This window comes from Thalassophryne amazonica, chromosome 4 (genome assembly GCF_902500255.1).
Source record: "Thalassophryne amazonica chromosome 4, fThaAma1.1, whole genome shotgun sequence".
Lineage (NCBI taxonomy): Eukaryota > Metazoa > Chordata > Actinopteri > Batrachoidiformes > Batrachoididae > Thalassophryne > Thalassophryne amazonica.
Window position 1 is genome coordinate 10901179 of NC_047106.1, and position 13213 is coordinate 10914391.

General features: G+C 41.4%; 1 protein-coding gene across 1 annotated transcript in view; it reads right to left on the minus strand.

Moving 5' to 3' along the window:
• sorl1 (sortilin-related receptor, L(DLR class) A repeats containing) overlaps window positions 1-13213 on the minus strand; it is a 206867-nt gene that overhangs the window by 57036 nt on the left and 136618 nt on the right. The window contains 5 exon segments of the mRNA XM_034169065.1: window positions 5802-5930; window positions 8340-8526; window positions 10190-10368; window positions 10696-10784; window positions 10889-10962. Of these exon segments, the coding sequence (XP_034024956.1) occupies window positions 5802-5930; window positions 8340-8526; window positions 10190-10368; window positions 10696-10784; window positions 10889-10962 (658 nt within the window).

Genomic DNA, 13213 nt, shown 5'->3' on the forward strand with positions numbered 1-13213 from the left:
GGAACTCCATAATTAACCTTAGTCTGTGAAGAAGATTCCCCATTTACATGAACAAATTGTAATCTATTAGATAAATATGATTCAAACCACCGCAGCGCAGTGCTTTTAATACCTATGGCATGCTCTAATTTCTGTAATAAAATTTTATGGTCAACAGTATCAAAAGCAGCACTGAGTTCTAACAGAACAAGCACAGAGATGAGTCCACTGTCTGAGGCCATCAGAAGATCATTTGTAACCTTCACTAATGCTGTTTCTGTACTATGATGAATTGTAAAACCTGACTGAAACTCTTCAAATAGACCATTCCTCTGCAGATGATCAGTTAGCTATTTTACAACTACCCTTTCAAGAATTTTTGAGAGAAAAGGAAGGTTGGAGATTGGCCTATAATTAGCTAAGATAGCTGGGTCAAGTGATGGCTTTTTAAGTAATGGTTTAATTACTGCCACCTTAAAAGCCTGTGGTACATAGCCAACTAATAAAGATAGATTGATCATATTTAAGATCGAAGCATTAATTAATGGTAGGGCTTCCTTGAGCAGCCTGGTAGGAATAGGGTCTAATAGACATGTTGATGGTTTGGAGGAAGTAACTAATGAAAATAACTCAGACAGAACAATCGGAGAGAAAGAGTCTAACCAAATACCGGCATCACTGAAAGCAGCCAAAGATAATGATACGTCTTTGGGATGGTTATGAGTAATTTTTTCTCTAATAGTTAAAATTTTATTAGCAAAGAAAGTCATGAAGTCATTACTAGTTAAAGTTAAAGGAATACTCGGCTCAATAGAGCTCTGACTCTTTGTCAGCCTGGCTACAGTGCTGAAAAGAAACCTGGGGTTGTTCTTATTTTCTTCAATTAGTGATGAGTAGTAAGATGTCCTAGCTTTACGGAGGGCTTTTTTATAGAGCAACAGACTCTTTTTCCAGGCTAAGTGAAGATCTTCTAAATTAGTGAGACGCCATTTCCTCTCCAACTTATGGGTTATCTGCTTTAAGCTGCAAGTTTGTGAGTTATACCACAGAGTCAGGCACTTCTGATTTAAGGCTCTCTTTTTCAGAGGAGCTACAGCATCCAAAGTTGTCTTCAATGAGGATGTAAAACTATTGACGAGATAATCTATCTCACTTACAGAGTTTAGGTAGCTACTCTGCACTGTGTTGGTATATGGCATTGGAGAACATAAAGAAGGAATCATATCCTTAAACCTAGTTACAGCGCTTTCTGAAAGACTTCTACTGTAATGAAACTTATTCCCCACTGCTGGGTAGTCCATCAGAGTAAATGTAAATGTTATTAAGAAATGATCAGACAGAAGGGGGTTTTCAGGGAATACTGTTAAGTCTTCAATTTCCATACCATAAGTCAGAACAAGATCTAAGGTATGATTAAAGTGGTGGGTGGACTCATTTACATTTTGAGCAAAGCCAATCGAGTCTAACAATAGATTAAATGCAGTGTTGAGACTGTGTGGATGTTAAAATTGCCCACTATAATTATCTTATCTGAGCTAAGCACTAAGTCAGACAAAAGGTCCGAAAATTCACAGAGAAACTCACAGTAACGACCAGGTGGACGATAGATAACAACAAATAAAACTGGTTTTTGGGACTTCCAATTTGGATGGACAAGACTAAGAATCAAGCTTTCAAATGAATTAAAGCTCTGTCTGGATTTTTGATTAATTAATAAGCTGGAGTGGAAGATTGCTGCTAATCCTCCCCCTCGGCCCGTGCTACGAGTGTTCTGGCAGTTAGTGTGACTCGGGGTGTTGACTCATTTAAACTAACATATTCATCCTGCTGTAACCAGGTTTCTGTAAGGCAGAATAAATCAATATGTTGATCAATTATTATATCATTTACTAACAGGGACTTAGAAGAGAGAGAGATCTAATGTTTAATAGACCACATTTAACTGTTTTAGTCTGTGGTGCAGTTGAAGGTGCTATATTATTTTTTCTTTTTGAATTTTTATGCTTAAATAGATTTTTACTGGTTATTGGTGGTCTGGGAGCAGGCACTGTCTCTACGGGGATGGGGTAATGAGGGGATGGCAGGGGGAGAGAAGCTGCAGAGAGGTGTGTAAGACTACAACTCTGCTTCCTGGTCCCAACCCTGGGTAGTCACGGTTTGGAGGATTTAATAAAATTGGCCAGATTTCTAGAAATGAGAGCTGCTCCATCCAAAGTGGGATGGATGCCGTCTCTCCTAACAAGACCAGGTTTTCCCCAGAAGCTTTGCCAATTATCTATGAAGCCCACCTCATTTTTTGGACACCACTCAGACAGCCAGCAATTCAAGGAGAACATGCGGCTAAACATGTCACTCCCGGTCCGATTGGGGAGGGGCCCAGAGAAAACTACAAAGTCTGACATTTTTGCAAAGTTACACACCGATTCAATGTTAATTTTAGTGACCTCCGATTGGCGTAACCGGGTGTCATTACTGGCGACGTGAATTACAATCTTACCAAATTTACGCTTAGCCTTAGCCAACAGTTTCAAATTTCCTTCAATGTCGCCTGCTCTGGCCCCCGGAAGACAACTGACTATGGTTGCTGGTGTCGCTAACTTCAAATTTCTCAAAACAGAGTCGCCAATAACCAGAGTTTGATCCTCGGCGGGTGTGTCGCCGTGTGGGGAAAAACGGTTAGAAATGTGAACGGGTTGGCGGTGTACACGAGGCTTCTGTTTAGGACTACACTTCCTCCTCACAGTCACCCAGTCGGCCTGCTTTCCCGGCTGCTCGGGATCTGCTGGAGGGGAACTAACGGCGGCTAAGCTACCTTGGTCCGCACTGACTATAGGGGCCTGGCTAGCTGTAGGATTTTCCAGGGTGCGGAGCCGAGTCTCCAATTCTCCCAGCCTGGCCTCCAAAGCTACGAATAAGCTACACTTATTACAAGTACCATTACTGCTAAAGGAGGCCGAGGAACTAAAACGGATCCCTGTGGAAACCCAAGCCTCATGTCCCTACGATCAGAAGAGGTGCCTTTACACAATACACCAGGGGTGGCCAAGTTCGGTCCTCGAGAGCCACCTTTCTGACACTCTTAGTTGTCTCCCTGCTCCAACACACCTGAATCCAATGAAAGACTCGTTAGCAGACTTTTAATGAGCCTTTCATTGGATTCAGGTGTGTTGGAGCAGGGAGACAACTAAGAGTGTCAGGAATGTGGCTCTCAAGGACCGAACTTGGCCACCCCTGCAATACACAGTAAGAACGACTGGACAGGTATGACGTCAACCATGCAAGAGCAGTTCCAGTAATCCCAAAGTGATTCTCCAGCCTACTGAGTAAAATATGATGATCCACAGTATCAAACGCAGCACTAAGATCCAGCAGCACCAAGACTGTAGTGGTATCGGAGTCCATTGCTCGCAAAAGGTCATTCACTACTTTAGTAAGTGCTGTCTCTGTGGAGTGATATTTTCTAAAAGCAGACTGCAGTGGCTCAAAAAGATTATTCTCAGTGAGGTAGTCCACGAGCTGTCGCGAAACCACTTTTTCCAGGATTTTAGAACAAAATGATAGATGTGATATTGGTCTATAATTTTTCAATACACTAGGGTCGATACTGGATTTCTTAAGTAATGGTTTAATCACTGCAGACTTGAAACATTTAGGAACAGATCCAGAAGTTAATGAGAGATTTATAATTTCCAGCACAGTCGGTCCAAGAATGCGCCACAGGTCCTTAAACAGTTTTGTTAGTATAGGATCAAATAAACAGGTTGTGCTTTTAGGAGACGTCACGAGCTTCATTGGCACGCGTAGCGAGATACCATCAAATTCTGTAAATCTGGGTAACACCTCAGTGGGACCAGCCACCTCCATAGCAATATGCGGTGTTTGGACCAAGGCTTGCTGAGATATGCTCTACCTAAAATCCTCAATTTTCTTCTCGAAATAGTCCAAGAAGTCCTGTGCTGAAAAGGGAGAGTGAATAACAGGTGGCTGTCCATAAATGAGAAATGCTACCGTTTCAAACAAAAACTCTGAGTTATGCTTGTTTTTATTGATCAAATCAGAATAATAGGCCTGCTTTGTAGCCAGTAGTGCATGTTTATAGTCTAAGACAGCATCACGCCATGCAAGGTGGAACACCTCTAATTTAGAACTACGCCATTTCCGTTACAAACCTCAAGCCTTCTGCCTAAGGTCATGCAAGTAACCACTGAACCAAGGCGACTGCGCCCTGGGAAGGTGTGGCCTTAAAAAAGGAGGCGCAAGCTTGTCCAGTGTAGCCTCGAGTGCTGAATTCAAGCCATCCGCAAGACTATCCACTGACTGAACATTCTCCAAACCTGAAGCCAGAATTTCAGGCAGTCTGGCTTCGAGTTCAGTCATAGTTGAGGGATTAATGCGTCGCCGCAGAGATAGACAAGACTTTCGGTCCACTAAACGCGGCAACATAAATGCACACCTAATAAATGAGTGGTCAGAGACCACCGAGGCAAGAGGCAAAATGTCAATGTTCGTGACAGCAAGGCCACGTGCGAGAACCAAATCAAGGGTATTTCCACTAATGTGCGTTGAATCCTGAATGCAATGCTGGAATCCCAACGCATCCACAAGTTCCATAAATGACTTGCAAAGGGGATCAGAGGGCTTATTTATATGAATGTTAAAGTCACCAATAATCAAAATGTTGTCCGCACCAGCTGACAGGCTAGAGATGAACGCACCAAATTCATCTAAGAATTCAGAATATGGGACAGGAGGCCTATAAACAGTCACAAAATAACATGACTGATTTCCATACTTCTGACCCTGGCAATATGTAGCATCATGGACAGAGCGGAGAGTCAGATGCTCAAACGAATTATATTTATGACCCCCAACAGTCAATAAGGTAAACCTGGATTTATAAATAAAAGCAACACCCCTGCCTTGCTTTGCACCACGAGATATATGACTAAATGTGTACCCTGGTGGGCAGGCCTCATTCAGAGGACTAACAGCTGTGGGTTTTAGCCAGGTTTCACAAAACCCAATCATGTCCAAGTGATAATCCATAATTAGATCGTTGATCAACAGGGATTTCGAGGACAGGGATCTGATGTTAATGAGACCCAAACTGAAGACTTCTGTCGGTTTGACTTCTTTGAACAGGCCTGAGTAGCTTAAAATCCACTCCACGTTTCCATCCAGCACCCAGAGAGTGTCAGAAACCGCTGTTGTCACATCAGGACTACAAGTCCCAGAATCTGCAGTGCTCTGATGATGTGGGCGCCGAGCGCCAATGCGCTCAGCTGACCAGATGACCGGCACAGACGACCCAGTCCGATGGAATACAAACTTTCTCCGGGAGCCTCTGTGGATGCAGCGACATCGGCGGAGCAAACCAAGCTCTCTGATAGCGAGAATGTCCCAAGGGACACTGTTGTTGTTCAGGCTCCGTAGCTCAGCTGCAGTGTAGCTTAGCATCGCGCTAGCCGAGGGAGTGAAGTGCAGCATCATGCAGTGCAAAAAACACTAAAGAATCAAAAATAGTTAAAAATGCACACTGAAGGACCAAGAACCACATCAAGTGCATACCAAAAGATAAAAAAATTACACTCAAGCCACTAAAAACCAAGTTACAAACAAGAAAACTGGAGAAAAACCACAGGAGCGGCGAACACACAATGCCAGTCTCACACCCTAAGTATTAATGAAGTCCAAATCTGTTATATAAATAAGATGTGTCTCATTCACACTATTAAGAAAACTGATGTGTATCATATGTGAGGAAATGTGTGATTTCAGCCATTTCAGCCCATTAACATGTGGAGCGGGCAGCTGCAGCTCACCCTTTGCTGCGGCGGTAGATTGTTCCTACAGGACATGGCACCGGAGGGGCGTAGAGGTCGCCTGAGAACTCAGGGTCAGGAACGCACACCGGCAGGGACAAGTCTTCACTCAGCTTGAAGCCGTAGTCACTGAAACAAGGGAGGAAGAAGAAAACAGAGGAGCAGCAAAAAAAAAAATACATTATTGCTGATGAGTTTGGAAATTATCTCATTAAAATGAAAACAGTCTCACTGTCAGGACTGATGGACACTCAGGATTAAATGTGGCAAATAAATAAATCAAAGTGCAAATCAGTACAATAGCCCTGTATTAACCCTATAACAGCACAGGCCTGACAGGCCGCCGGGCCAACAAGAACCCCCGCCAGGCCAGAAATATATATTGTAAAACATACCAAATCACAAATTACAGTGATAAAATGATGACAAACTAGAAGCACTCAGAGAGCGCAAACCTCCGCCAAGGCCATAGGGTCACTGACATCACATGGAATACCCTTTGACAAAGATACTTATTCCACGTCATTTCACGCATCTACCATCATGTTTCAGATGCAGTGGTTAACCCTCTGGGGTCCGAGGGCATTTTTTGGACAGTTCACTTGCAATAGCATAAATGATTTATTATTGCTGTTAACAGTTCTCCCTGCATCCCACAATCAAGTTTTATGTCTCTTTTTTTCAGGACAACCTGTACTTTCAAAATATATATGCTATAGTTGTGTTTTACAAGTGTAATAAAGGTTCACAATCAGAAATAAGAAAGGAAAAAGTAAAGTGGAAAATAATTTTCCACACACATTTATTCAAAACACACAGCATAAGTCCCTTCGGCTGCTCCCTTGTTTGCACTCGGGGTCGCCACAGCAAATCCAATGTGGATCTGCATGTTGAATTGGCACAGGTTTTACACCGGATGCCCTTCCTGACGCAACTCCACATGACACGGAATGTGGCATGGATGCGATTTGAACCCGGAACATTCTGAACTGAAACCAAGCGCATTAACCACTTGGCCACCACCCCGATTCAAAACATGCAGCAAACTATAATAAACTAGTAACACATCAGTCCTAAAAACAATCTTTGGCGTGTCACGTGAGGTGAATCTGCCCTACGACTGGATTTAGGAAAACCATGTGACAGTGAACCAATTCCGACTGGACACTCACATTGCTCACGTCATCACACAGCTTCTATGAGGAGTACAAAGATGGTGGATGGTGGCTCGAAAGTCTGCAGAGTTACCTTTTTCAGCAAAAAAAAGGTAAGTTTCTATCTCATATCATTAAAGAGTTATTTATAATTTAGTAAAGCTTGGTCTCAGTCGTCGTATACGACAGCATCGGCCCCAGAGGGTTAAACCCTTAGATCTTCAGCAAATGTATTTATAAAGAGAAACTGCATGAACTACACAAGTTTTTTTATAATAACAAGTTTATTCAATGAGGAGAAACAAATGCTAAATTATTGTTGTGTCGTAACTTAATTTTTGTTTAGGCTTTGTGACCTGTCTTCATGAAGTTAGATGCGAAAATGTTGAAATTGGCTCTATCCTACAATGATAAAGCATCCTTTAAAAAATTACTGGATCCGGATCGTGTTCCGGATCATTACCAAAATTGAATGACTTGTACGCTAGGCCAAGATACACCCCTGGTAAAAAATTAATTGAAATCCATTGAGGATTTTTTGAGTAATCCTGCTAACAAACCAACCAACCAACCAACAAACAAACGGACGCAACCTAAAACATAACCTCCTTGGCGGAGGTAATAACACCAAATATCCTTGAGTTTGGAAATTAACAAACATTTTTTCCGCATTAGCACTGCCGTGCTGTGCGACACCTCGTTTACGCCAGATGCACCATGTATGTGTGGGGGCAGAGCTGCTCGACCGCCATGGCTCCTGCACCTACATCTATTCACAGCTGCAGTGTTTATGTTGCATTGCTGAGCGTTGCCTCCACTGCCGCCACGCCCCCTCCCCTCCCCATCCACACACACTTTTTTCATGAAACACTTTGGGACTGACTTTTTTTTCCGGTTCGCGACATGAAAAAGAGACAACTGATATTGACCAAAAAATAATGAAATTAAAAAAAAAAAACAGCTGCCAGGGAATAATAAACTCCAGCCACCCTGTTCAGAAATGTGGGTGGTCCTTTGAGGGCTTTGATGAATAGTGATTGTGCTCAAATTCAAACACTCGTTTAGGATGTATAGTTAAAATATGGCAGGAAAAAAAAAATGTATTTTCTGCAAGTTATCATGTGCACAAGAAAGTGCAACTAATGCATAGATGGGTGTATTTCCAAATCCCCGTCTGGTCTTACAGCTGGCAAAGAGCGGCATTTATGATGAACCAAACGAAACAGCGTATTTCACTGTGCGTTAGCGCCATCTGGTGTTTGGTCACAAAGAAAAACATGCATTAGGCTTCATTAGGTCCATTTGAGCAGGAAAAGGTGTATTACTGTAAGATTTGAAGAAACGGAAACTGTTGCAAACATGCGTGTTACGTGCACAGGCTCACCATTCATAGTCCTGTCGTGTGCAGGAGCAGTTAGAAATGGTGACGGGTCGGTTAAAGTCCTCGCCATTAAAACACGTGGCGTGAGGCGCTCGTCTCTTAAACGTTATCTCCCGGCCCAACAGACACTCGTTACCGTGCTCGTCGGACGGAGACCAGTGCTTGTAGTCTGCTTCTGAACACGGCACGCCTAAAAAAAACAAAACAAAGAACAGATGGTTGACATTTGTGTGGAAAATCTGCAGCCTGCAGGATCATTTACTTGAAGATTCACAGCGGTTAAACACATATTAGACAACCGTTGTTTTTTTGTTTGTTTGTTTTTTAGTAGTCTGGGAGGACCTGTGACTTGTATTGTAAAGTGACACACACATATATAAATATATATATATAAAATGAAAAAATACAGCATTATCATCTATGGCCACAAGATGGCAATATCTACAGATGTGACAAGGTGCTCCTCTGTACTGACTGAATGAGGGTATATGATTCACACTTTGGGGCAGAATCTGGCAGTAACGTACCATTAAGCTGGAAGTCAACTGCTGTAACAAAAAAAGTTAAAGCTCTGAATGAGAAAAAATCCTTTGTGTTTGAGAACAAATAAATTGAAGAAATCATGTTTATAAACTGAAGGACTACATTCTGGAATAAAAGAGGGTATAGAACCTTTTATATTAATCTGTATAGAAGTTGTACTTAGTACTCAACACAACACTTGTTTGTAATGTGTGGGACAACAAGAATAGCAATGGCAAGTGAGCTAAGTGTATTATTCTCTTACCATTTTTTTTGCATTATATATAAATAAATAATGCATTGACTTTTCAAACATTTAATTACACTGCTCCCTTACTTCACCTGTGATCAGCGTGTTAGCTTGTGCTCACTAACACAGTGCTTGCATTATAAATAAATAATGTGCAAAATAAATTCATTTGCTTCTTGTTGCATGAAGCAGTAGCACCATGTTTCAAAAATAAATGTGACTTGTAAACCAGTGAAATGTTTATTTTGCTTGTTTTTTCTGTATGATGCATTTTAGGACACTTAGAATTAACACTCTGGTGCAACTTACAGTCTGGAAAATACTACTTTAATTTTATTTAAGATACTTTTAATTCACTGTTTAATTTTTCACCACCACCAAATTCTAGCTACACACACACACACACACACACACACACACACACACACACACACACACACACACACACACACACACACACACACACACACACACACACACACACACACACACACACACACACACACACGTCCCTTAATAACAAACACAAGCAAACAACAAAACTAAGTAATTTTTTCAAACATAAATTGTGAAATCTCCACATTCTCAGTTGCCATTTGCCTTTATTTAGTTTTTTTTTTGGGGGGGGGGGGGGGGAAGAAAGTGGGGGGAATGTTTCTGCAAATTTAAATAAATATGACATTAAATAAATGAAGTTAAGAAAAAAAATAAAAACCTGAAAAAAACAAGCTTATTTCTTTGGCAAATAAACAAGTAATTTGGGCCATTTTTTTAAATTCTGTTTTCAGAAAGACATTTTTCAGTTCTAAGGATTGCCTTTTGAAATAAATTATGTAAAAAAAAAACTCTGCAAACTGAAAATCCAATCAATTTGCAGTTGTTTGTGATTAGTAAGAAATAATTGTAGATTTTATTGATTTATGTTTTAACTGAATGAACCGTCTTCTGCAGCGACCCAAACTCCAGCTTCTCAACACTCTGAGATGAGCTGTGAAATTATAAATAGCTGCCGTGAGATGTTGTTGCGAAGAACTGAGGATTTCTCAACCGTCTTAAACTGCCTTCCCGGTTTCCCACCTACCGAGGACGTCGGAGGCGTTGACCTGCAGGATGAGCCAGCTGTGCTTCTGATCGGCATAGGAGCCAAAAATGGTGAAGATGGTGCTTTTCTCGCCTGGCTCCGTCAGCAGCTGGTACACATACACGTCCTTCTCGCTGAATTTAAAATCTGTCCACGTCTCCCCTTCGTTGGTGCTGAACCTGACAGGAACAACAGTGACAGGGTTGTCTGATTTAATCCAAGCATTTAGATACAGCTTTACTTTGCATCTCTTTATTAGCTGAATAGACATATTTTGACAAAAACAGATCAATGAGCACAGCCTGGAACAGAAAACAGTTTTGTTGTTCTATATCATTTTATTTTTCTAACAGACACATTTGGAAATTTTAAGTCTGGATTAATAAAATTAATAAATTAATAGATAATAAAATTAATAGATTAATAAAACAGAAAAACATCCCATTAAGTATTGGCCTGTTATTGGTTCATAAGACACAACGGGGGCAGCGGAGGTTTGGACTTACTTCAGGTGGGTGGTGGTGCCTCCTTGTGCGATTGCCATCAGGATGCCACCGTGGTCGCCCCACGAGTAGAAATGAGGTCCAGCCAGGGCCTGGGTACGGTGAAACAGACATGTCAACAGAGATGTAGGAGGTAATAAATGAATTATTTACATTTCCACAACATATGCGCGAGCTCGAGCTGTTGTGTACAGACCTCTCTCCATCGGGCTCCGGCGCTACTGGATACATACACGCTGGGCTTGTTGGCTAAGTTCTTACCAACCGATCCTGCAATAAAACAACATAAAGACTTCATGCACAAATACATGTAACAAGAATTACGCTGTTTGTCTGCAGCCATAGATCCTACAAAACACTAAAATCAATTCATCTATGTTTGAATATACGGCCTAGAACTCGCTGTGATTTAGATTTAGAGTCAAAGAAGAAATGTATGACTTCAGCTTTCATCAAGATCAACGTATTAACTTGGGAATCAAATCAAATCAAATCAATTTTATTTATATAGTGCCAAATCACAACAAACAGTTGCCCCAAGGCACTTGGCGACAGTGGGAAGGAAAAACTCCCTTTTAACAGGAAGAAACCTCCAGCAGAACCAGGCTCAGGGAGGGGCAGTCTTCTGCTGGGACTGGTTGGGGCTGAGGGAGAGAACCAGGAAAAAGACATGCTGTGGAGGGGAGAAGAGATCAATCACTAATGATTAAATGCAGAGTGGTGCATACAGAGCAAAAAGAGAAAGAAACACTCAGTGCATCATGGGAACCCCCCAGCAGTCTAAGTCTATAGCAGCATAACTAAGGGATGGTTCAGGGTCACCTGATCCAGCCTAACTATAAGCTTTAGCAAAAAGGAAAGTTTTAAGCCTAATCTTAAAAGTAGAGAGGGTGTCTGTCTCCCTGATCCGAATTGGAAGCTGGTTCTAGAGGAGAGGAGCCTGAAAGCTGAAGGCTCTGCCTCCCATTCTACTCTTACAAACCCTAGGAACTACAAGTAAGCCTGCAGTCTGAGAGCGAAGCGCTCTATTGGGGTGATATGGTACTATGAGGTCCGTAAGATAAGTTGGGACCTGATTATTCAAAACCTTGTAAGTAAGAAGAAGAATTTTAAATTCTATTCTAGAATTAACAGGAAGCCAATGAAGAGAGGCCAATATGGGTGAGATATGCTCTCTCCTTCTAGTCCCTGTCAGTACTCTAGCTGCAGCATTTTGAATTAACTGAAGGCTTTTCAGGGAACTTTTAGGACAACCTGATAATAATGAATTACAATAGTCCAGCCTAGAGGAAATAAATGCATGAATTAGTTTTTCAGCATCACTCTGAGACAAGACCTTTCTAATTTTAGAGATATTGCGCAAATGCAAAAAAGCAGTCCTACATATTTGTTTAAGATAAATATTAATAGATATTAGATAAATATGATTCAAACCACCGCAGCGCAGTGCCTTTAATACCTATGGCATGCTCTAATCTCTGTAATAAAATTTTATGGTCAACAGTATCAAAAGCAGCACTGAGGTCTAACAGAACAAGCACAGAGATGAGTCCACTGTCTTCACTAATGCTGTTTCTGTACTATGATGAATTCTAAAACCTGACTGAAACTCTTCAAATAGACCAGGGGTGGGCATCGAGGGCCGAGACACTGCAGGTTTTCCGTGCAACCAATCACCTCAGCAGGTGGGTTGGTGATGAGCTTCTGCTCTGAACATAAACACCTGGTTGTCAATGAAATCACCTGCTGAGACACATGATCATTAATGAAATCACTTGCTGAGGTGATTGGTTGCACAGAAAACCTGCAGTGTCTCGGCCCTGTATGGCACATGTTTGCCCACCCCTGAAATAGACCATTCCTCTGCAGATGATCAGTTAGCTGTTTTACAACTACCCTTTCAACAATTTTTGAGAGAAAAGGAAGGTTGGAGATTGGCCTATAATTAGCTAAGATAGCTGGGTCAAGTGATGGCTTTTTAAGTAATGGTTTAATTACTGCCACCTTAAAAGCCTGTGGTACATAGCCAACTAATAAAGATAGATTGATTGATCATATTTAAGATCGAAGCATTCATTAATGGTAGGGCTTCCTTGAGCAGCCTGGTAGGAATGGGGTCTAATAGACATGTTGATGGTTTGGAGGAAGTAACTAATGAAAATAACTCAGACAGAACAATCGGAGAGAAAGAGTCTAACCAAATACCGGCATCACTGAAAGCAGCCAAAGATAACGATATGTCTTTGGGATGGTTATGAGTAATTTTTTCTCTAATAGTTAAAATTTAATTAGCAAAGAAAGTCATGAAGTCATTACTAGTTAAAGTTAAAGGAATACTCGGCTCAATAGAGCTCTGACTCTTTGTAAGCCTGGCTACAGTGCTGAAAAGAAACCTGGGGTTGTTCTTATTTTCTTCAATTAGTGATGAGTAGTAAGATGTCCTAGCTTTACGAAGGGCTTTTTTATAGAGCAACAGACTCTTTTTCCAGGCTAAGTGAAGATCTTCTAAATTAGTGAGACG